Raw genomic sequence first — 27072 nt, forward strand, 5'->3', positions numbered from 1 at the left:
TCGCTTATCTCTTTGTACATTCCGATGCGTCGTAACCATAGGATTTTCTGCCATTTGGAATGGATTTGGCCTGGGCAAAGCCAAAATGGACGATAGTTTGTGTTGACTGTTAGTTTGGGTTTACGAAACCCCTTGTTGCCACTCTTCTTTTGCAATGAACGATCTAATGTATTATCATATTTCTAGATTTTTCATCACTAAAATGCAAAAAAAAGATGGTTGAAGAAATTTGTATACATAGTGAAACTAAACTCATTTGATACCAAAAGATCCAATAAATACATAAATACATTGAAACTAGAATAAGATTTCTAGTCATACAATCAAATACACGCAGCATGACAAATATATTCACAATTTAACTATAAGACTCGGTAATAATTTATAACAGGGAACTCTAAAATTGGAGAGCATGTTACAAAACATATTGGGAAAAAAATCGAACAAAGAAAGAAAGAAATGACGATGAATAAAACGCTTGCTAGCTCCAGGGATCATCCCATCCTTTCGGTCCCTCCCTCTTAACAAAGTCCATGATGGCTTGGACAGCCTCTTGAACTCTATTGGAGAGACCATGATTTCCCCAATCGATTTCAACCTTCTCTGCACCACCCAGTGCTCGACAGAGTCTGCAAAATCTTTTAAACAATGAATCTATCTCCCTCTAAGAGAAGTGGACTACTCACAAGAATCAGGTGGAATCTTAAATCGTTAGATAAGGACATCACTATTACCGTTCTACCAGTGCTTTCTTATCGACATAGTCTGGCACATATTCATCAGCCATGGAGAAAATAACCTGCAGCATAAGTCATGGAAAAGCAAACATCACCGGGATATCCTTTTGGCACATGAGTAAAATGACACCACCATCTTCAGACATAAAACAACAAAAGAAAAAATTAACTACATATTATCATTAGTAACTTAAAAGGAGATCAATATTTTGGACAGTGGAAACAACTTAAAAAGGAGGCTACAATAGAGTTCCCAAGTAAGATGATTCAAAGGGTTTCTCAAAAGATAAGTTTTTCAAGTACACAAATTGATATGATAAAAGAGATCTGGTGCAACAGATACTGATTCTAGGCAGTGAGACTGGTGAACTCCTGATCGTGATGAAGACTTAATGAGTTTCAGGTCCCAACCTTTTGTACTTATAACAGCTAAGTTCAGTTAACATATCTAATGAGGTAGTTCTTGTTGAATAATATTTATTGATGAAAATAGTTTGATGGATGCAAAGATTTAGGAATAGATCAAGTTTATGTGATTGATAACATAAAGAGAACTGAAATACAGATGGAGCTGTTATTTAACAGGAAAGGACATCAGAAGAAATTATTCATACTTCAAAGAAAGAAGAAGGAATAACTGAAGTAGAAAGACACATTTGAAGTATTGTGTACTATTAAATCTGCCTTAGATTAAAAGAAGTAATCTACAAACAAAAATAGTGTAATAAGGCCAATTATACTACACCAGTTAACTAGAAAATAACAAAATTTTTTAGTCTGAAATGAGGGCAACAAAAGGAAATTTCTGGATGATTTATCTTCCTCAGGGGAATAGTTAGGAGATTATATGATATTCTAAAAGGATTCTTTTTCACAAAGGTGGGGGATGATCTTATTGTGTTGGTGGATGCTCTGTTGAATTTGTTGGCCAGATCTTGTTTTTATGATCTTTTACCAAGCTTACTCAGTAGAATCTCTATTCTATTAAATGCATGTTCCAACATCACTTTTTAGTGGGTGGTGCAAATAGACAAAAAGTTTACATTGTAGGAAAATCAATAACTATTCAGGATGGGAGTCTTAGTGTAATCTGCCAGTCCATATATTGATTGACATAATGGAACAGATGACTGGGAACATGAGTATATTATCTTGGTGGCTTTCGTTTTGAGACCTACTGCCAAGACCTTTTATTTCTAAATAGGCTTTCATCCTCTCCTTCAAATCTTTTCTTTTCTCTTTTTTCTTCTGAAATAAGCTGGCATTCATCTGCCTTTTCCTTTAAAAAAATTAGTAGAGATCCAAATTTAATTTGATAAAATATCAGAAAAAATTAAAAAAATAATTTCATATGTTTTCTTCTTATAGTATTAGTAGAGATCCAAATTATGTTTCCCTAGTTTAGTAGTCTTGGTGAGATTGGTTTTCAGATGTATGCTTTCTTCATATCTATTGATAAACTAGATCAAAGTTCAAGTTACAGATTGAAATCATTATTTAAAAGCTAAAGCACACTTTTTTCCTCTTCGGTAAATGACAAAATTCAATACATCAAATGAGTCAAAGTACTGATTGTTATCACATACATAGTTGGCAATTAAACTTCAGTGGAATACAGAACCCAAACAAACTAGAAACTACCGAACAAGGCAAGGTGAAATTGGACCGATAGGCATTGTCTATCTTTACCATTAAATAAATGGTAAAAGGAGAAAGAAAACAAACCTGGCACGGTGTACTTGACATGTGACCAAGTCTCAACCTCAACTGGTCATCACTGAGATCTGAGCTGAACATGTCATCATCTCCCATGTAAGCACAAAGGGAGTGGTACCTTTACAATATTCTATTAAGTCAGCAAGAGTATCATGATGCATATGTAAAACCATATAATAATAACAATAACAAACAACAAGACCATAAGATCAGCTACATGGATGTTTTATCACCTGGGAGCTCTATGAAAAATCATATTCTTAGTTAAATTAAAATATATAAATCTTTATTTATAGTTTATAATAATTTTTTTTCACAACTCGCTCTATCTCTCCTCATATCACTAATATTAATTATTTTATATCTTTTAACTACATCTATGATAAGACCCCTAAGGTTTTATCATAAAAGAAGAGGGAGAAAAGGGATGATCATTTCGAGAGAATCGACCTCCTTAATCATGTTGAGGAGATCAGCCTCCTAGGGTTTGTCAAAAGAGTAGTATAATATTTCATTGATAGGTGAAAAGAAACAAATATATCCATATTTATAGAGTTCCACCCTTGAGTTTATCAGGACTTGGACTCTTAATAAATAAATAAATATCAAATAAACCCTTATCCGACTCATATTGAACTAGACAAACTCAATAAAATATTATTCAAAGCTTAGAAAATAAAGAGATCCGAACAATTCCTCCCCTTTCAAATCAGTCTTGTTCTCAAGGCTAAGCAACATCAAACTCTGGGAGCTTCTCTTTCAATACTTGAGTCACAAGATATCTACGGCGCATCACAACTCATTGATCAAGAAAGTATGGTCTCCACTTCTTGATAATGTAAGCAATAGGTTGGCCTTTTAGTGTAGTAGTCATTGTAGTCTTCTGAAGAACCCTCTTCATCTAATAGTTAGTGGTAATTGTGACCTTACTTCCACGTCTTCCCTTTAGGATCGCCTGCTTTCCATTAATAAAAAACTTCATGATTAGTTAAGAAAAATTCCAAGAAACATCACCCAGGGTTGATAGTCATTCAATTCCAAGCACCACTTCGAAGTCTTCCAAGGATAGCAAAAAGAAATCCACAAACAACTCTTAGCCTGTATAATCAATTTTATCTTCGAACACTTACTATCACAAGTTAAAATCCGTCCATCAACGACCTTTACTTCGAATTTGCCACAGCCTTCAATATGGTAGGCCAATCGGTCAGCATCCTTACTGTCCATAAAATTGTTAGTGCTACCAATTTCAATCAAAACTATACATACTGATGTTCCAAAGTTCCTCCAACTTTTATAATTTGCGAGTTAGAGTAGCTGACTAATGCATGCACTGTATGCATGAAAGGTCTAACATCTTCATCGGAATCCATACCTTCATGATCGAAGTCCACATTGTCAGCTTCTGGTTCCTCCCCAATTAGTTCAATTATCAGAAGTTGCACTTGTTTACATCAGTGTTCCCTACTCCACTTTTTATCATAGTGCCAAAACAAACCCTTCGCTGACCTTTCCTTAAGTTCTTCTCGGGTTAGTCTTCGAGTATTAGGGCTTCCATTGGGAATAGATAGAGCGGGTGGCTTGATGATCATCTGTATGTTGTCACTTATATTTCGACGATTTTCCCCATTGATTTTTTCCTCTTGCAAACGTGCAAATGAGATTGCAACTATTATAGTGCGGGATTGGTGAGCTTTGACTTCACACCGGATATTTGGATGAAGTCCTTCAATAAATGTTCCCACCAATTGTCGTTTAGATCAGTCTTTGGCTTGATTTGACAATCGTTCAAATCAAGGTATACAATTTCGTACCGTACCAGAGTTTCGACATTCGTTCGGCATGGTACGAAACTATATACCGAGCAGTATACCATTCGATATATATATACACATATATATATATACATATATATATATATAATTCGACGATGTTCAAATCAATATATATATATATACATATATATGTATATAAATAATATTTTTATAAAAGGTGACGTCGCCTTTTCCTTTCTCCCACACGGGGCAACGTCGCCTCGTTTATATATATATATATAATATTTTTTATAAAAGGCGACGTCGCCTTTTCCTTTCTCCTACGTGGGGCAACGTCGCCTCGTTTATATATATATATATATATATAAGGCGACGCGACGTCACCTTTTATAAAATATTTATATATAAATATTTATATATATTAATATATATATATATATATATATTTCGTTCCGTCCGATAACGGGCGGTCCGTGTACCGGTAAACTGACGAATCGGTACGTACCGCCCGTACCGGGCGGTATTATTCGAAATTGAATATCTTGGTTCAAATCTGCTCTGATATTCTAGTACTATAGAAATCTGACAAATTTTAGCGAGCTGCCCATCAACATTCTCATATTCAGATGGTCCAAAGCGAATGAGAAGCCCTCTCTTGAATTTCTCCCACGAGGGAACCCCGTAGCAGGTTTCGTACCAATCATACCATTGGATTGCATCTCTATCTAGTTGGATTGAAGCTATTTTCACCTTGGATTCTTCTGAAGTTCTATGAAAACGAAAAAATTTATCTACCCTAGAGGTCCAACTAGTAGGATCTCCATCTTCCCATCTTGGGAATTCCATCTTTATGCATGGGTAGCTTGTGTCCTGTTCTTGGTTCCTTTTTCCTATATCTCTAGATCGGTTCAACGTAAGACTTGAACTTTCAAATTGCTAAAACTTGCTGAAGCTCTCAAATAGGCTCCTTTTGAAATCATTAAGGGTTTCCAACAGCCAGTTCTCAATCCTAGTTTCCAAGGCTAGCCATTGCATAGGATTGCAAATCTGTAATCCCCAACTCATGTTTCTTGTGTCGGGTCAAGGGCATCAGCACTGCCCTATTTAGTGTTGTTGCTACGACGCCAGTCGGTGGCAGCGTTGTGGGAGTGAAGGGTTGCTGCGAGGATGTCGATGAAGCCCTAGGTGCCGAGAGGTTGGGAGGTAGCGATGGTGGCGCAGTTGGGAGCAACATCGCCAAGGGCTCGCAGCAATCGCTGCGTGGAGGGTCGTTGCTGCAGAGGGCTAGGAGGCAGTGATGCTCGCTGCGATCGCTACGTGGAGGGATCGCTGCTGCTGAGGGCTAGGAGGCATTGATGGTGGTGCGGTTAGTAGCAGCGCTACCGAGGGCTCACTACAGTCATTGGGAGGTGATCGTGCGGCTACGATCCTGGCCGAGGGCGACAAGGGGTGGTATGCTAGCTAGTAGGGAAGAAGAAAGTTGTGGGAGCGTCGAGTGTCCTTGCGAAAACCATAGCCTTTGTGTGGCGATGTCTGTAGTGAGAGCAAAGGAGGGAGGGAAGAAAAAGGGGAGGAAAGAAGAAGGGGCAAATTAGGAAGCTACCGTGATTACGCGGTTCGTTAGCAGCAAATGTAGAGCGAGGAAGGGCTCGAATGGGAAGCCACGGGGATCGCACGGCCAAGGGCTGAGGCTGCAATGGCTGTTGAGGGCTACGAGGCGCGTTGTTGGAAGGAGACACTAGTAGTGCCATCTCCGGTGGAGGCGCAGCTAAGGACGATTGCGACTGAAGGTGGGATGAGGCACGATTGACGGCGATTGCGGCGAGATAAGGCATGACTAAGGGCCGCCACGCAGAAGGTGGGATGAGGAACTGCAGCAAGATTGCCGAGGGTTAGGAGCAGTGGCGAAGGCCCTTTCTCGCTCGAGTGGGATGGGGCGGCTGCCGGCTTCTTTTTTTTTTTATGATAATGATGGTTGCGGTGAAGTGTTGTGAGAAATTACAACGAGAACGCCGAGGATCTCTGCTATGATACCAGATAATAAGACCCCTAGGTTTTTATCGTAGAAGAAGAGGGAGAAAAGAGACGATCACTTTAAAGGATCGGTCTCCTTGATCACTTTGAGGGGATCGGCCTCCTAGGGTTTGTCAAAGGACTATAATAATATTTCATTGATAGATGAAAAGAAACAGATACATCCATATTTATAGAGTTTCACCCTTGAGTCCATCAGAACTTGGACTCTTAATAAATAAATAAATATCAAATAAACCCCTATTCAACTCTTACTAAACTAGACAAACTCAATAAAACATTATTCAAAGCTCAAAAAATAAAAAGATCCTAACAATCTATAGGTCTTCTTAGCACATATCCATACTATCTTAAATGATTCTTCTATATCTTATCCTCTATTATATCCAAACATAATTATTCATAAATGAAATAATCTCTTTCCCTATCTTTCCCTTGAACTCTACATATCTACCTCAACATTCTCCATGTATCTACCAAAAAGATTTCTTAGTGATATAAAGTTTTTATATATATGATGTTTCTTAACTACCTAACACTCAAAGTCCATAAAAGGTCTAATAATGGTCTAACAATGATCTTCTAGAATTTTCTATTAAATCTAAAAGGAACCCGATGGTTTCACAAAACTCTTGATGTCCCTCTCCATTTTAAATATCTAGTCTTTATGAATGATGTCTTTATTTATCCATTCATTTTGTTGAATGATTGATCCAAGGTACCTAAAACTTTTACTTATAGAAACTTATAGACTATTCAACTTAAATATACCTCAAGCCTACATTACATCTCATATATTCAGAATTAGTCATATCTAACTTAAAACATTTAGTTTCCAAAATTTACCTCCATAACTTAAACTTAGAATTAATTCCTATTTAGACTCTCATCAATTAAGCTAATATCATTCATATATAAAATGCACTAAAGAGATTGATGCTGAATATGACTATAAGTTCATCTATTACCAATGTTAAAAGACAAAGACTTAACGCAGATCTTGATGTAGTCCTATATTAATGGAAAACTCATTAGGGACACTCCATAATGATTGTACTATCACACAACTTTTATAATATCAATATAGTTAGTAGATATACAATTTTTGCTAAAATCCACCGTAATAAGCCTCCATTAAATCAATAAAAACCAGGAGGTTCACAGCCTAGTTAGAAACTATTGATCTATTTGTTTATCTCCCTGTGGGCCTATGTCTATGAATCTTAAGAATTTTAGACCTATTCTTTCTAACTGAAATTTGAGCTGCCTTAGGAAGTTGGAGGATATCTCCTCTAATCTTCACGAGCATATTTTGGTGCTTGAAAATAAAGAGTCCAGCTCAGGACTTTCTGAGTCTGAAAGCACCAAGATGATCTGTCTTTACAACCGTCTCCAAGTTATCACTAGACAGATTAATACCAAATGGTGGTGTAAGGCTAAAACTACGGGGATAAATAAGGGAGACCGTAACAATCTTATTACTTGGCATTATAGGCAAAATTTCATCCATCACCTTAAGGTAAATGACGCTATCGTTGACCACCCTAAAACTATCATGCTTGAGTTTACTAGGTACTACCACAATTTTTGGCTGGATGATAATTCCTTCCACCCCACTCATGTATGGCCTACTTTGAGTGGGATTCAGAGTCATGAGGCATCTAATCTGATCAAACCTTTCTCTTAAGAGGAAATTTGGCTTTCTATTGTCTCTCTTGGTAGGGAAAGAGTCCGGGGCTGGACAGATTCACCATTGAGTTTTATAGATACTATTAGGATATTGTGAAAGACTCTTTAATGCAGTCCCTTAGTTTCATAACTCTGCAGTTCTTCATCGGGATTGGACAAATACTTTCCTTATTTTCATTCCTACATGCAAGAACCCTCTGGTGGGGGATTTTCGATCTATCTCCCTTTGCAACATCAATTATCATATTCTTGCCAAAATCCTTTCCGATAGGATCAGACCTTTCCTAGATAAACTAATCTCCTTTGAGCAGTCGACTTTTATGAAAGGTTGTAAGATCCATGATAACATTATGGTTGCTCAAGAAAGAATTGGCCCACTCCCTCTATGGCTCTAAGGGGAAGAACCCTCTTGTTTTGACTAAATTTTCCTCCTCAATTTATTACTTAGATTATAGAATGTGTCGCATCTCCCTCTTTCACTAGCTGCATTAATGGTGATTAATCCTCTTACTTCAATCCTATCTATATATTTTAGTTGCCCAACTTCTTTCTCACTTGTTAAACTGTCAATTCTACTAACCTTACCCCTTTTCACTTCAAACACAAATTCAAGTTGACTCACTTGATGTATGCCGATGACATTCTCTTATACTTTAGGGCCAATAAAAAGTCCTGTCATGCCATTGCTAGGGTTTTCCACTAGCAGCCTTAACCAATCAGAAAATTAACTTTCAAAAATCTGAAATTCACTTTCCCAAGCTTACCCCCAAAGAAAGGAAAGCTGAGATTTGTCACTTCTTTAATATTAAGGAAATGAGTACTATGATTTCCCCCCGAAGAATGCCAAAAGAGGCCTTTGATTGCTTCAATGACCAAATATCAAGCAAATTAAGTAGAAGGAACAGAGCCGGTACACTCTACCCCGGCTGAATTGTTTGATCCAGGCATTGTAAAATGCATACTTGACATGAGCATTTCTTCCTCCCCTAATGATGACCGTTGGTTTTGGAGCACTGACCTAGAAGGGCAATCATCAACTAAACTAGCATATAGATTCTTACTCTCTCCTCCTCCCACCCCCACCACCCCCGTCCCCCCCCCCACCCAAAAGGAGACCCATCCTTTGGAAAACCCTATGGAGTATTCCTGCCTTACCTCGCATTATTTTGTGTTGTTAGAAGCTTTTGCATCACAGACTTAACACTTCAAATAGGTTGGCTAGATTCCGAATTTGTGAACCTCACCCTTGTTATTTCTGCTCAAATACCTGAGAGCCAACAACACATATTCTTTGAGTGCCCTTTTTCCTTTAAAGTGTGGGATTTTTTTGTCACATCCATTTCTCTTACTTTTCCTCTTGGGGTGAGGGTAGTTGGCTTAGGGAGGGATCTGATCGTTCCCCTTCTTCATCTAACTCATATGTGAGAACTCTTATTGCCAATAGGCTTTGGATGATATGAATGGCCAGAAATGAATTAGTATTCAGAAAAACTAAGTGCAATCATTCTAGTATTGCATATAGAGTTGTTTCATATCTTTATGATAGCCTTTCAATAGACCAGCCTTAAGGGGTTAGTAGGGAGAGATGCACTATTCAAGTCAAATGGACAAGACCGGATGAAGGTGGGACAAAACAAAATGCTGATGGTGCTTTTTGAGGCTGGAACTGAACTTGGAGGGGCAGGATTCGTGCTTCGATCCAGTGATGCTGTGGTTCAGCTTATTGGAGGCAAATTACTGCAGGTAGCTGTTGGGCCCATGAACTTATGGCCATCAAGAAAGGTGTTGAAGCTGTCATTCAATTGGGTGTAACAGAACTCTTCACAGAGACTAATGCAGAATGGACTGTAAATGTTTTGAAGGAGGAAGAGCCTCCTCATTGGTTTTTGACAAATCCCATTAGGGATCTTTTTGCTGCCCTCCCTTCTTTTTTGTAGAGAGGGCAATAGATGTGCCCATTGGCTAGCTGGTCATACCAAGAAGTCCTATGCTGACCGTGTTTGGACTTCAGATTGGTATCCAGAGGTTAGGATCATTTTGTGCTTAGATAAGCAGGAGTAGCTTGTAAAAGGCTTTTGAAGTAATATATAGTTATGTTTTCTGAAAAAAAATAAATAAAAACAATATGCAAGTCCATCTTCCTCTCTCTATACTTTTTCATTTGTTATCTTAATAAATAAATAGCTTGAATTGACCTTCCAAGCATAAAATCAAACTGATTTTGGAAGATATTTGTTTCTATTTTTTTTACTTTCAATCACTCTTTCCCAAAGTTAACTCCTTTATAATTAGAATAGTTTTAGATAAGGAAATTTGTTTTGCTCAGACCGATATGAAACAAGCAATATGTACTGATACAAACATGGATCAGTATATGGACCATGGTTTGCAGTACCAACCCATACCGCTCGGTACGAGCGATACGTATCAATCTGACAGGAGACTAGTATGTAGATCGCCCTCTACTGGGGCGTACCCTAACCTGACACCATATTGGGTAATACGAGATCTGTATCAGGTGGTAACAATCAAAATCTAACTGTTACCGACTTGTACCAATCAAAATCTGATCGTACCGACCTGTACCGGTCAGTAACGGTCGGATTTCGACCGCTACCAATCAAGAGCTGAGATTATGATATTTCAAATAGTCAAATTAATCATTTGAACCATAAGCTAGGGTTTTTAAATCCTTTCATCTCCCCTATTTCAATATCACTCTCTCAATTTATTCAACTCTCTCAAACTCATTCTCACTCACATCTAACAATTCAAATCATTTCTTTGTAGATAATTCAATATTAACGAAAGGACGATTCAGAACGTACCACAAAGTTACTCCTCAAAGCCCAAAAAAGATGTCACCATTCTTTCCTAATTTAAATTATTTTCGCTAAAATTATACTAAATTTATATTTATTTTCATCTTAAAAAACCTTGATCTAATTTTTTTCTATTTTTCAGGTATTTGTAGAATTATTTTTGTGGTTTTTTGGGTATACCATCGGTACATCTCAATTTGTACCATACCGACCATTGGTCAGTACATCGGTACGGACTGAAATTGTAAACTTTTACACGGACCACCTCGTTTCAAACAATTTGATCCAACTCAATACAAAAACCAAAAAAAAAACTAAAAGACCAATTAGGACTTGTAAACACGAGCCCTCTTCTCGCAAGTTGTGTGGAATCGACACTACTGTTGTCATTCGATGTTACCACCACTATTGTTTGGTACTGTCGATCTCCTCGGAACACCCTTTTTTTCTCCTTCTCTTCTTCCTTCTTCCTTGTCCTCCTTCACCACTTCGTCTTCTTCCTTCTTGATCGTCTTCCTACACTATCTCCCCTTCTTCCTTTCTCTTCCTCTTTCCTCATCGTCCACTGTTTCCTATTCTTCCTTCCTCTACTTTTTTCTTCCTCCTTTCTCCTCCTCCATGGTGCCTTCCTCTTCTCTTTCTTTATTTTCAAAACATCAATACATATTAGTGTACCCTATGTCAATGTACATACAAATTTGGCCCTTGCTTGGTACAGGTCCTATACACGATAGGACTGTTCTTGGCTTTAGATATCACACTTATTCTTAAAAGTTAGTACTAGAAAGTTCTTCATTTATTAAACATATTTTTAGATCTCAAATTTTTGTTAAATAAATTTTCAAAGCATTAAGTGTGCAATAATCTTATAGTCATAATTTGATTCATAGCACTATAAACTTAGTTGAAGACAGTGATTGAAAAAAGCGCTCGGGCGCTCGCCTAGACGCTCGGGCGAGGCGAGGCGAGGCCCGAGCGCCTCGCTAATCTCCCAGGCGACGCGCTTCAAACAGGCGCCGACTGGGCGCTCGCCCGAGCCCAGGCGCTGGGCGCTTCGGGCGAGCGCTTGGGTAAACCAAGGCGACCGAACCAGGATTTTTGGTCTGGTTCGGTCCTGGTTCGGTTGGTTCGTTGGTTCAATCGAACCAACTAAACCGATATAACCCTTACCCAACCCTAACCCGCTAGCGCTGCCACTCCCGATCCCGATCTTGCTGCTCGCCGCTGTCGCTGCTCGCAAACGCTGCCTCTGTCGTCGCTCGTGCCTCTCGTTGCTCGTCGCTCCTGTCGCCGCTTGCCGCTGTCGCTGCTCGCAAATGCTGCCTCTATCGCCGCTCGCGCCTCCCGCCGTCGCCGCTCGCGCCTCCCGCTGCTCGTCGCTCCCTCTCCCTTTCCCGCTGCCGCTACCGTTGCTCGCCGCTGGCCGCTGCCGCTATCGCCACTCGCTGCTGCTTCCTCGTTTCTCAGTTAGCAGGCTCAGTATACAGTATACTATTAATATTAAGTTTATTTGAAATGATTAATTTTCAATACTGTTAATAGATTTTCTTAATTTAATAGCATATTTTTATTTAAAATTTTAAATAATTATATTTATTAATTATATTATATATTTTTATATTTTAGGGCCTCGCTTCGCTCGGGCGAGCGCCTAGCGCCTCGGACGTTTTTGGACCTTGGCGTCTTTTGGCGCCTAGCGCTTTTTAAATCACTGGTTGAAGATATATAATTAGTTGAAATATCTTTAGTCTTTTCAAATTGACCATGTCTAGAAACCTGAATGTCTAGTACTTAGATGTGTGTTTTGCTCCTACTGACGATTTAGCACACTAGGATTCAAAGCTTTGGTTCATAATCTGTATCTTAACTAAAATTTGATTCAAGTAGTAGACTTGGAGATATATAACTTGATAACCAAAGAGAATACTAGGTACATTAAGAAGGCAAAGAAACTAAGGATCCAGTTATATGACTATCATAAAATGCTTTATGTTTCATATCATGGTACATCATTTGGTACAGGTGTTGTATTCCAGTTCAAATCAAGAACTTGTCACAGACCAGTTTGCAGACCAGCAGTTCATTAGACTGGGACCATTTTTTACTAAAAATCAGTCAAAAGGTTTATTATAATTGTGAGATAGTGACTCATGATTCCTCCCCATGCACCACGTAACCTTAGCTGAGAAAAACAAGACAAGGAAAGAATATGAAGAATAGGAAGAGAGGACCTTGAGATTTGTCCCCTTTTCCCTTCACCCAAAATTTCTTTGTTCATTATTCCATCTGTACCAGCTAGTATACTGCGGGATGCCAATATCTTATGAGGAACCAGCACGTGTTGATACTGGATTTTAAATCTTTGCTTGTAATGCACTAAGTTTTAATCACAAATGTGATGCTCTAAATGAAGGATATTACAACATTGAATAGAAAAATGATTAACATAGGGCATTGAGTTGTCAGAGAACTTGTATTTCCCAAAGACACTTCATAGATCAACGATCACTTCAAAAGTTAAATCTTAGCTTAAAATTAGATTTGGAATTGATTCCATCAGCTAATTATAGTTCTAGGATATCTTTTCCAAAATAATATTACAAACAAAACATAATAACTATCAAAAAATTGTGATTTCAGTTTCTACATCAAGTAGCTATTACATGTTTCCATATACGCACAATAGTACGTTTTGGCTCTACTAGGGGACATAATTTGATCTAAAGATTATACATGATGTATGGCCACAAAGTTCAATGCATGTTGTATTTCCTTCGAAACTCTTCAAACCATTTGAAATTTATCTCTCCTCCTCTATTCTGCCTCCTTAATTACCACCACATATCATTTTATACGAGTGGCATTAGAGTTGGCACTATGATGTGATACAAATGTGCTGCCATGATGGCCAGCCCAATGCAGATCAGAAACGATGTTACAAGCATCAAAAGAATCTGAAGAAACATTGTGACAAGCTGGATAATTATTACTATGAATGGCAGTCTATGACAGAGAGAAGCAACATTATGAAGATTATGCAAATCAATCGTTCAAGTCAGCAAATCTTAAATTGCAAAAAGTTATTTTCAGCTAGCTTTCGAAATCGAAGAATATCTAAAGAAAACTTAAAGAAAGTGGAGGCAACTTCAGAGAAACTTCAATTGCAATAGCACATGGATTTTAAGATGACAAATCTGAAAATTACGAGAAGAAAAGTAAGTACAGAGTACAGACTTCACAGGAAGATAAGCAGAACAAAGATTCAGATGAAGATCAAGATGATCTGTAGCTTTCTCCTATGCTGGATGACTAGAGAATAGAAAGGTTAAGCGTACATCAACAGACGAACCTGCAATGATTGAGATCAAGGTAAAATCAATCTAGATGAAGAAACATCCCAATTACAGCAATCGCCATGTTAGAACCACTGATACAGCCATCAGATCTTCTCAATTGTTAGCAGCTCCAGTTATTATCAAACTTGATACAGAAAAGAAGCTAAAGATTGCCCTCAGTGCTAATTTCATGAAAGTTATTTTGAAGCACAACCAATTTGTCTGAGCCTTTTACTTCAGTAAACATCATCACATGATCACGAGTCAGATTACGTCACCAAAAGTTGGAATTAATAGGCCCTTGCATTCATGGTCAACAATGAATATGATGAGACTATCCCCTACTACAGAATGTTTTCTTTCTATAAGGAAGGTATCCTAGATGCTAGTTTTTTAAAAGTACAACTTATTGATCTTGATCTAAGCATTGTAAGAGATATCCCTAATCCACATTTAAAAAAGGCTCAATTTTCCAAATCCACAAATCAAAGAAACTCATTGTCATAAAATTTGATTACTATATTTTCAGCTTGATGATAAGCAATATTACCTCAAATAATATGATACCTTGTATTTTAAATATCAATGTCATATATCATATTCAATAATTTGCATCCATGTCATTATAAAGACCATATTGCGTGTATCCTAAGTCGATTCTTGTAAGATTATGCATTCTATAATTCACAAAAAACACAATCTTAGCATCACACCAAGATTGTACTCATACATGATTATGCAGATATGTATGATCACTAGATATCAATAGAATACAAATACATGTATTGAAAAAAAGCTAAATCAATAAGATACTTCCACCTGTATGAAGTTATCGGCGCATCTGGATTTGCTTCCCTTGGCATTAGTTCCATTCCCCTACCTTCACCAATCATTTTTGCTGCCAAATCTATCATTTCAGCAGTTTCAGGCAGAGTGGCTCGATATTCTCGGTCACTGACTGGGGCCTGATCATTGATTATGTTAGAATAACTTACAGTATTTTGAAGATTTTATCAGTAATGTGATTATCTTAACCAGCATGGTAGCTATAACTAATTTAGATTCAAATTCTTGAAGAATCTTTGAATACTTCCCTTTTAATGCAGTCATAAGGAAAGCAATAGCAACAAACACCAAATCTTAACTCGTTTCTAAAAGCAAATGAACATAATTAACAACATGCACAAGAAAATTGAATCAATCTTCAACCTAAAAAAGAAAGAAACCTCTCGCATGAGAATATGCCTAACATACTGCTTTCAAAAGACACAAACTTCACAGAGTTGCGTTCCAAATTTTCACCAATTAAAGAGCTGAAATGTTTAATTAGAATATTCACATGTTGCAAGCTCATTTTATCCAAACCATCTTTTAAAGGCCAGATTCATGAATCTTCACAATCAATTCAAAGAGTCCCAATTTCCCCAAAAGAATCCCTTGATGAAATATAAAGAAATTTTGTCTAATTAGAAACCTTAGCTCCTATGCATCAAGGTCTTTAAGTGCAGTCAGCTTCCTCATTCTGGTTGACGATTGCTAAGGTCCCTGCTGGCTTCCAAGAAAGAAAAAATATCCATGAAACAGAAGGATGTCAGACTTAGGCCACAAATTTTATCCTCCATATTGAGGTTATTGACCAGTTAATTGTTAAATTGATAGGACCCTAGCAGGGTTGGGTCCTACTCAACCAAGAAGCAGCTAATAAAAACCCTGTGAGATTGTAATAAACACCACCTAGCCGTCTCTATCCTATAAAGAAAAGTGGCTGGGGTTTATATTTAGACATTTAGGCTTCTTAGCCGCCGCCCCCCCCCCCCCCCCCCCTTTTTACTGGGCCGATCGACTAGGGTTGAGGGCAAAAGGGGTAACTCACTTAGGAAGCAGCCCTTAAGGCTAGGGTTTGGAGCCCTATATAAGCATATAGCCTCCATCTCTTTGAGAACAAGATCTATGTACAATTGTAGCCATATGGCTGACTTCTAGGAGGGTGGAAAACCTATAGCGTTCCAATGATTAATCCCTCTCAAAGATCAATCTACATAGAATTCCTCTAGGGTTCTATCATCTGGTATCAGAGCAGCGATCTTGCTGCTTTTACTGCCACCCCTGCCGCCCACCACCAGCCAAGCAATTCCCACAATTGCTCTTGACGTTGCTATCTCCATCGTCATCTTCTACCGTAGATCAAATCAATCTACTGTCGTCATCTCCAATTACATCAAGAGATATGATATTCTTCTATCACCAATACCTTTTGCTGCTGTAATTTTTCATTCAAAATACCAAGAAGAAGTCTTTTTATCTATCGCGTGCTGCGAATTCCTTTTGTCGTAAAAGTTATCATCTTTGCGAACGAAGGATTGCTGTAGAAAATTTCAGTCGCATATTGTTGCCTTTAACCGATCTATTTGCTATCATTTTTGAACGAAATTTCTTATATGCTTCATAGATCGTCTTGGCTTCCATCTGCACCGATTTCCTTGCTGTTATACTGCCGAAATCTTCTTGATCAAATTTGTCATCATTGCTGTTATTTAAACCAAGATTTTACTGTCAAATTCGCTCCTCAAATCTCTCGGTTTTTGCTGGAAATTTCATCGTGAAACTGAATTTTTCGACAAGAATTCTGCTATCGTAACTTACACTGATTACCTTGCAGTTATACTGCCAAAATCTTATTCATCAAATTTGTCATCATTGCTGTTATCTAAACCGTGATTTTGTTGTCAAAATTCCTCCTCAAATCTCTCGATTTTTGCTAGAAATTTTGTCGTGAAACCGCTGTTTCTTCGACGATAATTTTGCTCTTACAAAACAACCACAAAACAAGCCTAAACCACAACCACTTCTCTCAATCAATACATGTCTTTAACCCGATAACAAAAGAGAGATCTTAACAGTACAGATTTGGAGGCATATATTATGGCATCTGAGGAGACAATCAATGCTAAATTCGAAGCCTTCGAGACGCGAATGAAGGATAAGATTCGGACTCTCTTTACCGAACTCAGTTTGGGCTGACCACCGAGCCTGAAGAAATCACATCAAGGAGAGAGCTCTGACCGAAGAGATGACTTCCAGGAGAGGGGAGGCTCTGTGACCGATCCCTACTATCCACGCATGAAGGTGGACTTCCCTAGTTGGGAAGGAGACTCGATTGGTTGGAACTCGCGCATGGAGCGATATTTTCAGTACCACAAAACCGCGGACGCATCTATGGTGGAATTTGCGGCTATGCATCTTGAAGGGGATGTCATATAATGGTTTGACTAGTTTGAACACACTCATAGAGTCCTCTCATGGTGACAATTCAAAGAAGGACTGTTGATCCGCTTCAGACCAACCGATTACGAGAACATTGATGGACAACTAGTAAAGATCCGACAAACCTCCACCATTCAGGAGTACCAAACCAAGTTTGAAATGTTATCTAATCAAACTCATGATTGGTTTAAAAAACAGCTATTGGGGACCTTTATTGTGGGCTTGAAGCCGGAGATCCGGGGAGAAGTTAAAACGCGACAATTGTACACGCTTATGGCAGCCATCTCTATCGCACGATTTTAAGAGGAGCGATTGAACCATGAAGCCCGGTGGACTAGAGTCGCTCCCTGACCAGCAATACCGAAGCCCTCAGCCCCCCCTACTGTCAACCGAGCCCCTGCACCAAAAAAGTTGACAAGAGAAGAGCTTCGGGAGCAATCTGTGAAGGGGTTATATTAGCATTGCGACGAGCCATAGAGTCGCGAGCATCGCTGTAAAAAAAGGAGAATTCTTGTGATTGAACCAGTAAAAGAAGAGGTCATTGAACATCCAGAAGAGAGTCTTGAACATGAAGAAGATGCGGAAGAAGAGCCACAACCGACCGACTTTATGGTACATGCGCTAGCCGGCTACTCAAACCCGCAAACGATGAAAGTTGGAGGCCTTCTCAAACAACAACCGATCACTGTTCTCATCGACACGGGCAGCACTAATAACTTCCTAAAGAGTAAGGTTACTGCTCAAATGGCGCTCCACATCGAAGGTTGCAACAAGTTCAACGTAAAGGTCGCCGATGGCAGAACCCTAAAGTGCGACCAAAGATGCCCGCAAGTGAAACTATTACTGCAAGACCAAGAAATTGTCACCGATTTCTTCCTCCTACCAATTGATGATTATGAGACCGTGCTTGGCATAGAATGACTGACGACCCTAGATGATGTCTCTTGGAACTTTTTCAAATTAATTATGAAATTCTACTGCAAAGGTAAATAGATCATCCTACGCGGGAAGCGCGGAAGCAATGTAACCACCGTTTCGACCCAACGAATGGAGAAAGTTTTACACAAGGTAAATGATGGCTTTTTGATGTATCTCCAATAGCAACTAGAGAGGAAGAAAATAGAAATTGAAGGTCAAAATCTCATCTAATTGCTTGCTGAATTTGCCGACATTTTTGTTGAACTATGCGGTCTTCCTCCTACTCGGCAACATGACCATCAGATTCCAATTCTTCCGAGCAAACCACCAGTGAACACTCGGTTGTACCGTTTTCCTCACCTCCAGAAAGATAAAATTGAAAAGATTGTAAAAGAGATGCTTAAAACAGGGGTGATTCGGCCAAATTATAGTCCCTATTCCTCACCAGTGCTACTTGTACGCAAGAAGGACGGAACTTGGCGGATGTGCATCGACTACCGAGCTTTAAATGGCATCACCGTCAAGGACAAGTACCCAATACCAATGGTGGATGAACTGCTTGATGAGTTAAAAGGAGCTCGAGTCAACCTCCGATCTGGTTACCACCAAATTCGGATATGTGAAGACGACATTCCAAAAACTGCATTCCGCACATATAATGACCATTATGAATCCTTGGTAATGCCTTTTGGACTCACTAATGCTCCTTCAACCTTCCAAAATCTCATGAATGATATGTTTCAGAGCTTTCTTCGCAAATTTATGCTGGTATTTTTCGATAATATTCTCATTGCCCTTCTCTTGAGACTCACTTTTAGCATTTACGGGTTGTTTTGACGATCCTTCGAGAGAATACTCTTTTTGTTAAGCAGCCAAAGTACAACTTTCTTTAGCAAAAAGTAGAGTACCTTGGGCACATAATATCATAAGGAGTGGCAGTAAACCCAACAAAAATTGAAGCAATGCAGGGCTGGCCGAAACCTACAAACGTGAAATTACTGTGCGGGTTCCTTGGACTAACGGGCTACTACCGAAAATTTGTGAAGGACTACGGGAAGATCAGTGCACCCCTCACTTCTCTACTGAAAAAAAATGTCTTCCAATGGTCGAACAAAGCCTCCGCTATCTTCGACAAACTTAAGGCAGCCATGACAACGACACTGGTGCTAGTGCTACCAGATTTCAGCCGACCCTTCATTATTGAGGTCGACGCATCCGAAGTCGGAATTGGAGTCGTTCTCGTGCAAGATGGTCGACCACTAGCATACACCAGCAAGGCATTGTCTCCCTCCCATCAAAAAATATCAATATATGATAAGGAGATGCTCGCCATTGTACACGCAGTAACGAGGTAGAGACCCTACCTGATCAGCCGGCGATTTTAAATTAAAACTGACCATAGAAGCCTCAAGTACTTTTTGGAGCAGAAGATATCATCCCCTGAGCAGCAAAAATGGGTAACCAAACTTCTAGGATTTGATTGTGAAATTATTTTAAAAAAATAAAAAGAAAACGTTGTTGCAGATGCACTCTCACGGCTACCTGAGCAAGCTAAATTTATAACCATCGCCCTTCCTACCACTGGCGTCCTCAAGGACATTAGGGAGGAATGGAAGAAGGATCCAGAGATCAGCAATATCATAAAAAAATTAGGAGGATCCAAGCACAATAGCCCACTACACTTAGGATTCGAGGGATCTACACTACAAAGGTCGCATTGTGCTTATACCCGACTCCCCTTGTATCAAAATCATCCTGCACGAAATGCACTCCACACCTTCAGTAGGACACTCCGGATTTCTGAGAACCTACAAAAGAGTGAAGCAAAATTTTTATTGGAGAGAGATGAAAAAAATTATTTCTGAATATGTGGCACAATGTGATGTATGTCAACAACAAAATGGTGAAACAGTGGCGAGTCCAGGGAAGCTACAACCACTACCCATACCGGACTCGGTGTGGACTGACATCTCCATGGGCTTCATCGAAGGGCTGCCACCTTCCAAAGGTAAAAGCACAATCCTCGTGGTGGTTGATCGACTTACGAAATATGCTCATTTTTGTGCTGTGCGAAATCCCTACACTGCTGCTAGTATTGCCTAGATTTTCATAGAAAATATTGTTAAACTACATGGGATGCCAAGGTCCATTGTAAGTGATTATGACAGGATCTTCACCAGTAAATTTTGGATCGATTTATTTCAATTACAGGGCACCAAACTCGAGATGAGCACAGCATATCATTCACAAACTGAAGGCCAAACAGAGATGGTGAACAGGTGTTTAAAGGCATACCTTCGGTGTTTCGCTAGTGACTGGCCAAAGGAGTGGGCAAAATGGCTTCCCTGGGCCGAATTGTGGTATAATACTACATATCATTCATCTACAAAATATACCCCATATGAAGCACTGTATGGTCGGCCAGCCCCTGTGATTCCAAAGTATGTAATTGGCTCGGCCAAGGTAGATCAGATCGATTAAGATTTAATTGACAGAGACAAACTCCTACAGTTGCTAAAGGATAATTTCTTTACCGCTCAAGCCAAAATGAAGCAGCAAGCCGACACACGACGAAGCGAAAGAGAATTTTCAGTATGAAATTGGGTTATCTTCGCCTATAACCATACAAGCAACTCTCCATCAACACACAAGCCTCCATGAAGCTATCCCCATGTTTTTATGGGCCCTATCAAATCATAGAGCGTATTGGAACCATAGCGTACATACTTAAATTGCCTGACGATGCCAAAAATTCACCCTGTCTTCCACGTGTCATGCCTGAAGCCCAAGTTGGGAGAACACAAGTCAACCCAAATCCAACTACCCAACACCAGTGATGATGGAGATATTCAAGCCCAACCACATGCCATCCTCGACCGCAGAATCGTGATGCGTCGTCGACGTCCCTCCACTAAAGTACTAGTGCATTGGAATAATTTACCACTCGAAGACGCCATATGGAAATCATATGAGGATCTGAAGACTTGGTTCCCTGAGTTCATGGAACCTCAGCCTTAAAGACAAGGCTAATTTGGAGAGGGCGGGCTTAATAGGACCCTAACAAGGTTTGGTCCTACTCAACCAAAAAGCAGCTAACAAAAACCCTATGAGATTGTAATAAACCCCACCTAGCCGCCTCTATCCTATAAAGAAGAGTGGCTAGGGTTTATCTAACCCCACTTAGATATGATTTAGGTTAGCAAAAGAGGATTCAATCAGGTGAAACCAATCATGATGCAAAATTCTAATGGCCTAAAAACATATTTATTAGTTCAGAAGACTCCATTAAAACCAGCACTTAATAGCCTTAACAAGTTATTCTAATTATACTTGGTCTTAGATCACTTGGGTGGAGCCAAATATTAGCATCCAAGCTAAGTATGAAGATGATCCACCCAGACCAGATATAAGCAAAGACCCGAGTCAAAATCTGATTGTGCCCTACTTAAACTAGGTATTATCATCATATTGCCATTTTAATTCTTTTTAGAAGGCCTCTACAGGCTTAGTTAAAGTCACAGTAGCAACTATTTGTTCCATTATGCATATGATATAAGATAGTTACTTTGTGCAGATTTTGTTGGGATTGGATTAAGTTTCCATATGTCAACTTGTGTGATGTTAACCATGCTAAGTTGTACTTAATATATGAATAGGAGAGAAAATGAATGAGAGAGTTCATAAATAAAGCTCTTGTAAGCCCTAAAGGCATAGAAGAATTAGAGTTATCAATACAAATCTCTATAATCGATCTCTTATTTTCTATCTCTGCGATCTTATTATCCTACATCTCTCTTTTCTTGTCTATCTCTCTCTAAATTTTTTTTTCTAAAATCTCTCTTGAAAAATTCCTTCTCCTTGAAAAAGGAAGGTCCATTACAGAAAGGAAAGATCCTATCGATTTGGTACAGATTCAGTTGAAAATCTAAGTTCAGATACCCAGGCTCTGCTACAGTTCTAATATGTTTTGATATAAAATGAAGAACTATCGAGTTAAAACTTGACACATTAAAAGTTTATCAATTTGGGGTTTTGTTGGCTGAATTTTAATGGAATCTGATATCATTTCAACCAAGTCTTAGAAACAACTAACATCAGCTGCCAGATTCTACACAAGATTAGGTCTTCAACGTAGGAAACATCGACAATCTTCTAAGAGATAGAACTTCACGAAGAACATGGGAAGGATACAATGATAAAGATGATAATAAAACTATCAATATTAATTAGCATGCATTTTCAACAAGTTAACACATGGTTTCAACAATCCAATTGGTGCATTGAGATGATAGGAAAAATCTGATAGTGACACTTGTCTCAATGTCAAAGCACAATGATGAAGTTGTAATTCAACCTCTTCTTGTTCCACTAAAAACTCCTTGCCATTCTTATTTTAAAGGACCTAGTTGATGGATGATATCAAGGTTTACAATTCCGTACTATACTACTCGGTACGGGTGGTACGTATTGGTCCGCCAACTTATCGGCACGCAGATCACTCGCTACCGGGCGATACCAAATTTTTTGCCACATATCGGGCAATACAGGGCTGTACCGAGCAGCAATGATCGAAATTTCAACCGTTACCCACCTGTATCAGGCAATACCGATCGATTTCAATCATTATCGACCTGTAACGAGCAGTACCAGTCGATTTCAACCGTTACAGACCTATATCGGGTGGTAACGGTCAAAACTGACCGTTACCGATTTATATCGGTTTTCAAACAGTCAATTTGATTGTTGGAGGCATCCTAAAGGGTTTTTAAACTCTTTTCTCTCCCCTCTTTCAATCTATTTCACTCTTAGACTCTCTTAAACTCTCTCAAACTTATTTTTACTCACAATCTCTCTTATTCTCATATTTTCACACTCCTAAACTCAACAAAGCAATGATTTGTGGATTGTATCAAATTTAAGAGTTTAATTTTCACTCTCACTCTATTTCACCAATACATGCCTTAGGAGCAGCCTCGAACACGTGATTTACAACGATCAACCTAAGACAATCATCATATTGATGTACCAATGGCATATGGTGTATCAAAACACTATGTCGTAGGATCAATTTCAGGATTGGTTCCGACAAACATATCATACTGATATACAAAATTACAAATACATAGGATCGAGATCGAGGACCCCGATCCACCACTCGTGGAGGCCCGTCGTTTGTTTTGGTGGTAGAATCAAGTCTATCTACACATGTGATTACTTAATTCATTTGAATCTTAAAATTTAAGTTATATACAAAATAATCTAACAATTCAAATAATTTTTTTAGATAATTCAATATTAACAGAAAGACGAACCGAAACGAATCAAAATTGTAAACCTTTCATAAGGCTACTCCTCAAAGCTCGAAAAAGATATATGGCACTATTCTTACCTAATTTACATTAGTTTTGCTAAAACTATACTAAATGTATATTTATTTCTAACTTAAAAACCCTATGCTAACTCTTTTTTTTTTCAGGTATTTTCGGAGGGTTTTATACCTCTTTTAGGCGTACTGCTTGGTACGTACCGCACCAAGCAAGGGTCGTTACGCTAATATGGTACGAAATTAAAAACCTTAGATGATATAACTTGTTTGAGAATCAATATTAGTGTAAGACTCATGACACAATTGGTGAGCAAAGGGAAAATTTAACCAAAAACCAAGCAGATAATGGACTCAAAAGATGTACTTATACATGAATTATTCTACCAACATGAGTTATTACATGGCTGAATTTGCTCAATATTATATTTGATCTACACATATATCACATGCACAAAACTGGAATTGAATGCTTAATTAGAAGGAAAGCAAAGACCAACTCAAGTATTCAGACAAAGCCTAAAATGAACAACTTTGAATACTAGCGGTTGCACCACTAGCCAAATCGACACTATCCTAGTGGCACCACTTGCCTTGGTGCGGGTTTACTGCCCAACGAGACCTATCTGGACTATGTTCGGTGTTGCCATCACTAAAGGCCTAACAAGAATCTTCTCCAGATGACCAAGAGGACCACCAACTCATGCCAATTTGCAATTAGAGATTCTTAACTGTTTCTCCATCAACCAGCACTATTTCTCAACCGATAAGCATATTGACGTTGTAGGGATGGAGAAATATCCTCCAATTATAACCATACTTTTTTATTCTCATTACATGTTGTAATGTCACATCATTATTCATCTCTTACATGTGAAGAAGAATGATTTACATACATAGTTTCTGAGGCAAAATCGAGTTAATAATGATAATGGTAGGCTTTTCCCTCCTCTTTAGAGAGAGGCTCTTGAGGGCTTTTCTTTTTAATTATTATCTTCTTTTCTTGGTTCGTGGCCTTCCCAAGGTAAGTATTACCAAAATTGTTGCCTTCAACTTTCTAAAATTCATGACAGGTTGTGGAATGATTAACTCTTCATTTTATTATATTGTTTATAGCAAGGATTAAAAGCTCGATCTAGAATCTGTATAGGCCATTGGCCAGACCAATAAGATACCAATTTTGAAATATACTACGTGTCAGTATGGATCACTATCGACCATTATGGGTCATACCAATTTTAATTATTATCTTCTTTTCTTGGTTCATGGCCTTCCCAATGTAAGTATTACCAAAATTGTTGCCTTCAACTTTCTAAAATTCATGACAGATTGTGGAATGATTAACTCTTCATTTTATTATATTGTTTATAGCAAGGATTAAAATCTCGATCTAGAATCTGTATAGGCCATTGGCCGGACCAATAAGATACTAATTTTGAAATATACTACGTGTCAGTATGGATCACTATCGACCATTATGGGTCATACTGTTTTTGGCCTTTAAGAAGAAATAAAAACCTTATTTTTATCAAGAGCTGAAAATCCCAATGCCCCCGACGCAAGGATGTTGCACACTACCACTCCTACCCATCTTAGTGTTATTATGCTGCCTTCTACTGGCACTCCAACCTAAACCCTAAGCATCTCTACCGTTAGGATACCCCAAAGTGGAAGGCACCTGAACTAAAAAGGTCCTATATCATTGTCAGATCATAGTGGGATGAAGCATTGAGCTCATATTTGTATCTCATGGCTTCTCCTCCAGGTAATGCGGCTCTAATGATTCGTGAATATTGAATACAACTTTGGACGACTCAACATTATGTCTGAAGCCCTTATACTCATCATAGATAGATGACTTTGTGCACAAGGGTATTGAGTTCAGACACGGGAAGATCTACTCTTTACATATAGTTAATTTTTAAGTGTTAGACATGTTATTTGCTAAAGTTGGACATCAAGCTTCATGTAGCTTTGTTTCTAATAGACATAAAAGTAATTTCATCCAAGTAAGAAAAATTAAAAAGTAACTATGATTTTAAAAAGTTCTTTTAACTTAAAACACACCCTACAAGACACCAAGTAAAAAAGTTGGCACAAATAAGAAAGGTACCTGCAAAATTACTCCACGAACTGCTTTGGAGCATGCCAAATTTGTCCTTAAGTAATGCACAATATCCTGTACCATATCAATTGGTGAAAAATTTTCTTGCACTGGCATACATGTAATAGATAAAACTTTATATAAAATTCACAAGTTACAACCTGGCAACCAGTACTGTGCCCAAGCAGCACAACACCCTCAGAGTTTTCCTTATTTATCAAGTAACCAATTAACTGATCCAGCTCTAAGGAGTCCTGATAGATAGAAATCAAGATAAAAGTAAAGCATATTAATGTTAAAAGAAAATACATATAACTTATGCTGTAAAATAACAAGCCATAAGATCCCAGTTATTTTAGTCAGCTACATGGATATTTTTTTGACATTATGCTTTGTTGAAAGTATCACTAGTCAAAATAAGAGATAATGAAATACAGCTTATTTGTTTCTAATAATATTTTTATTGGTCTACCTCTAATGCTCCACACACCATTAAGCCTAAACAATTTACCTCCTCCAACCTGTATGCATTTATAAGTCTCCATTGGATATATCCATTACCTTAAATGGTATTCCCTCATTTTATCAAAACTACCCTTCTAAGCTACATAAATAAGACTTCATTGACTATACCAATGTCATCTTAAATTTTTTTTAATCACATTTTATTCTTGATCAAAATATTTTTAATTAGTCATGAAGTTAACTATATTTTATTCTCTTTAACTGCACGCATTCATCTCAATCCTCATTTTAAGAGTCAATAACTTTTTCTTCTCATATTGTTTCCTAATTACCCAAAATTCTAACCATATAGCTAGTTTTATAATTGTCTAATAAAATCTTCCTTGGATTCTAAGGGCACACACATGATAGTCATACAACATTCAAACCTGTCTCCACTTTAGCCAAACCCATTTTAATTTTATGATATATTATCTTCATCAATCTCCCATTCATACCAAGCAACAAATGCAGTATACCTAAAACTTTTCCATCCAAAGATTATTCATTTCTTACAATACCATTTTTCCTTGGTATTGGTCAAAATCATATTTCATATGTATGGTCTAATTTCTGCTTAGTAAAATACCTTATTTCTAAAAATATATTAGATCAAATTTAAGATTAATCACAATTAGATTCTCATCATTGCAAATATTAACATAAGCAAATAGAAAACACATGATAGAAGTTATTAAAAACACACCTAGAAAGTTCATACACTACCAATGCCAAAAAAATAAGGATTTGAAGGTGACATTTGATGATAATCATGTGATAGAAAACTCACTAAACACTCCTTTTGTACTGCAATAAAGGCAACTCTATCTTGCATATACAGTATCAGCACA

General features: G+C 38.1%; 1 protein-coding gene across 2 annotated transcripts in view; it reads right to left on the bottom strand.

Moving 5' to 3' along the window:
* Window positions 1-270: 270 nt before the first annotated feature.
* LOC103974103 (UPF0613 protein PB24D3.06c) overlaps window positions 271-27072 on the bottom strand; it is a 41500-nt gene continuing 14698 nt past the window's right edge. For both annotated transcript variants that reach the window (XM_065165623.1, XM_065165624.1), the window contains 6 exons: window positions 25879-25971; window positions 25727-25792; window positions 14928-15073; window positions 2463-2571; window positions 735-799; window positions 271-629 (listed from right to left, as the gene is read on the bottom strand). In XM_065165623.1, coding sequence (XP_065021695.1) covers window positions 482-629; window positions 735-799; window positions 2463-2571; window positions 14928-15073; window positions 25727-25792; window positions 25879-25971 — 627 coding nt within the window. In that variant the 3' untranslated portion in view covers window positions 271-481. The remainder of the gene's footprint in view (window positions 630-734; window positions 800-2462; window positions 2572-14927; window positions 15074-25726; window positions 25793-25878; window positions 25972-27072) is intronic.

This window comes from Musa acuminata, chromosome BXJ3-8 (assembly GCF_036884655.1).
Source record: "Musa acuminata AAA Group cultivar baxijiao chromosome BXJ3-8, Cavendish_Baxijiao_AAA, whole genome shotgun sequence".
In the NCBI taxonomy this organism is placed as follows: Eukaryota; Viridiplantae; Streptophyta; class Magnoliopsida; order Zingiberales; family Musaceae; genus Musa; species Musa acuminata.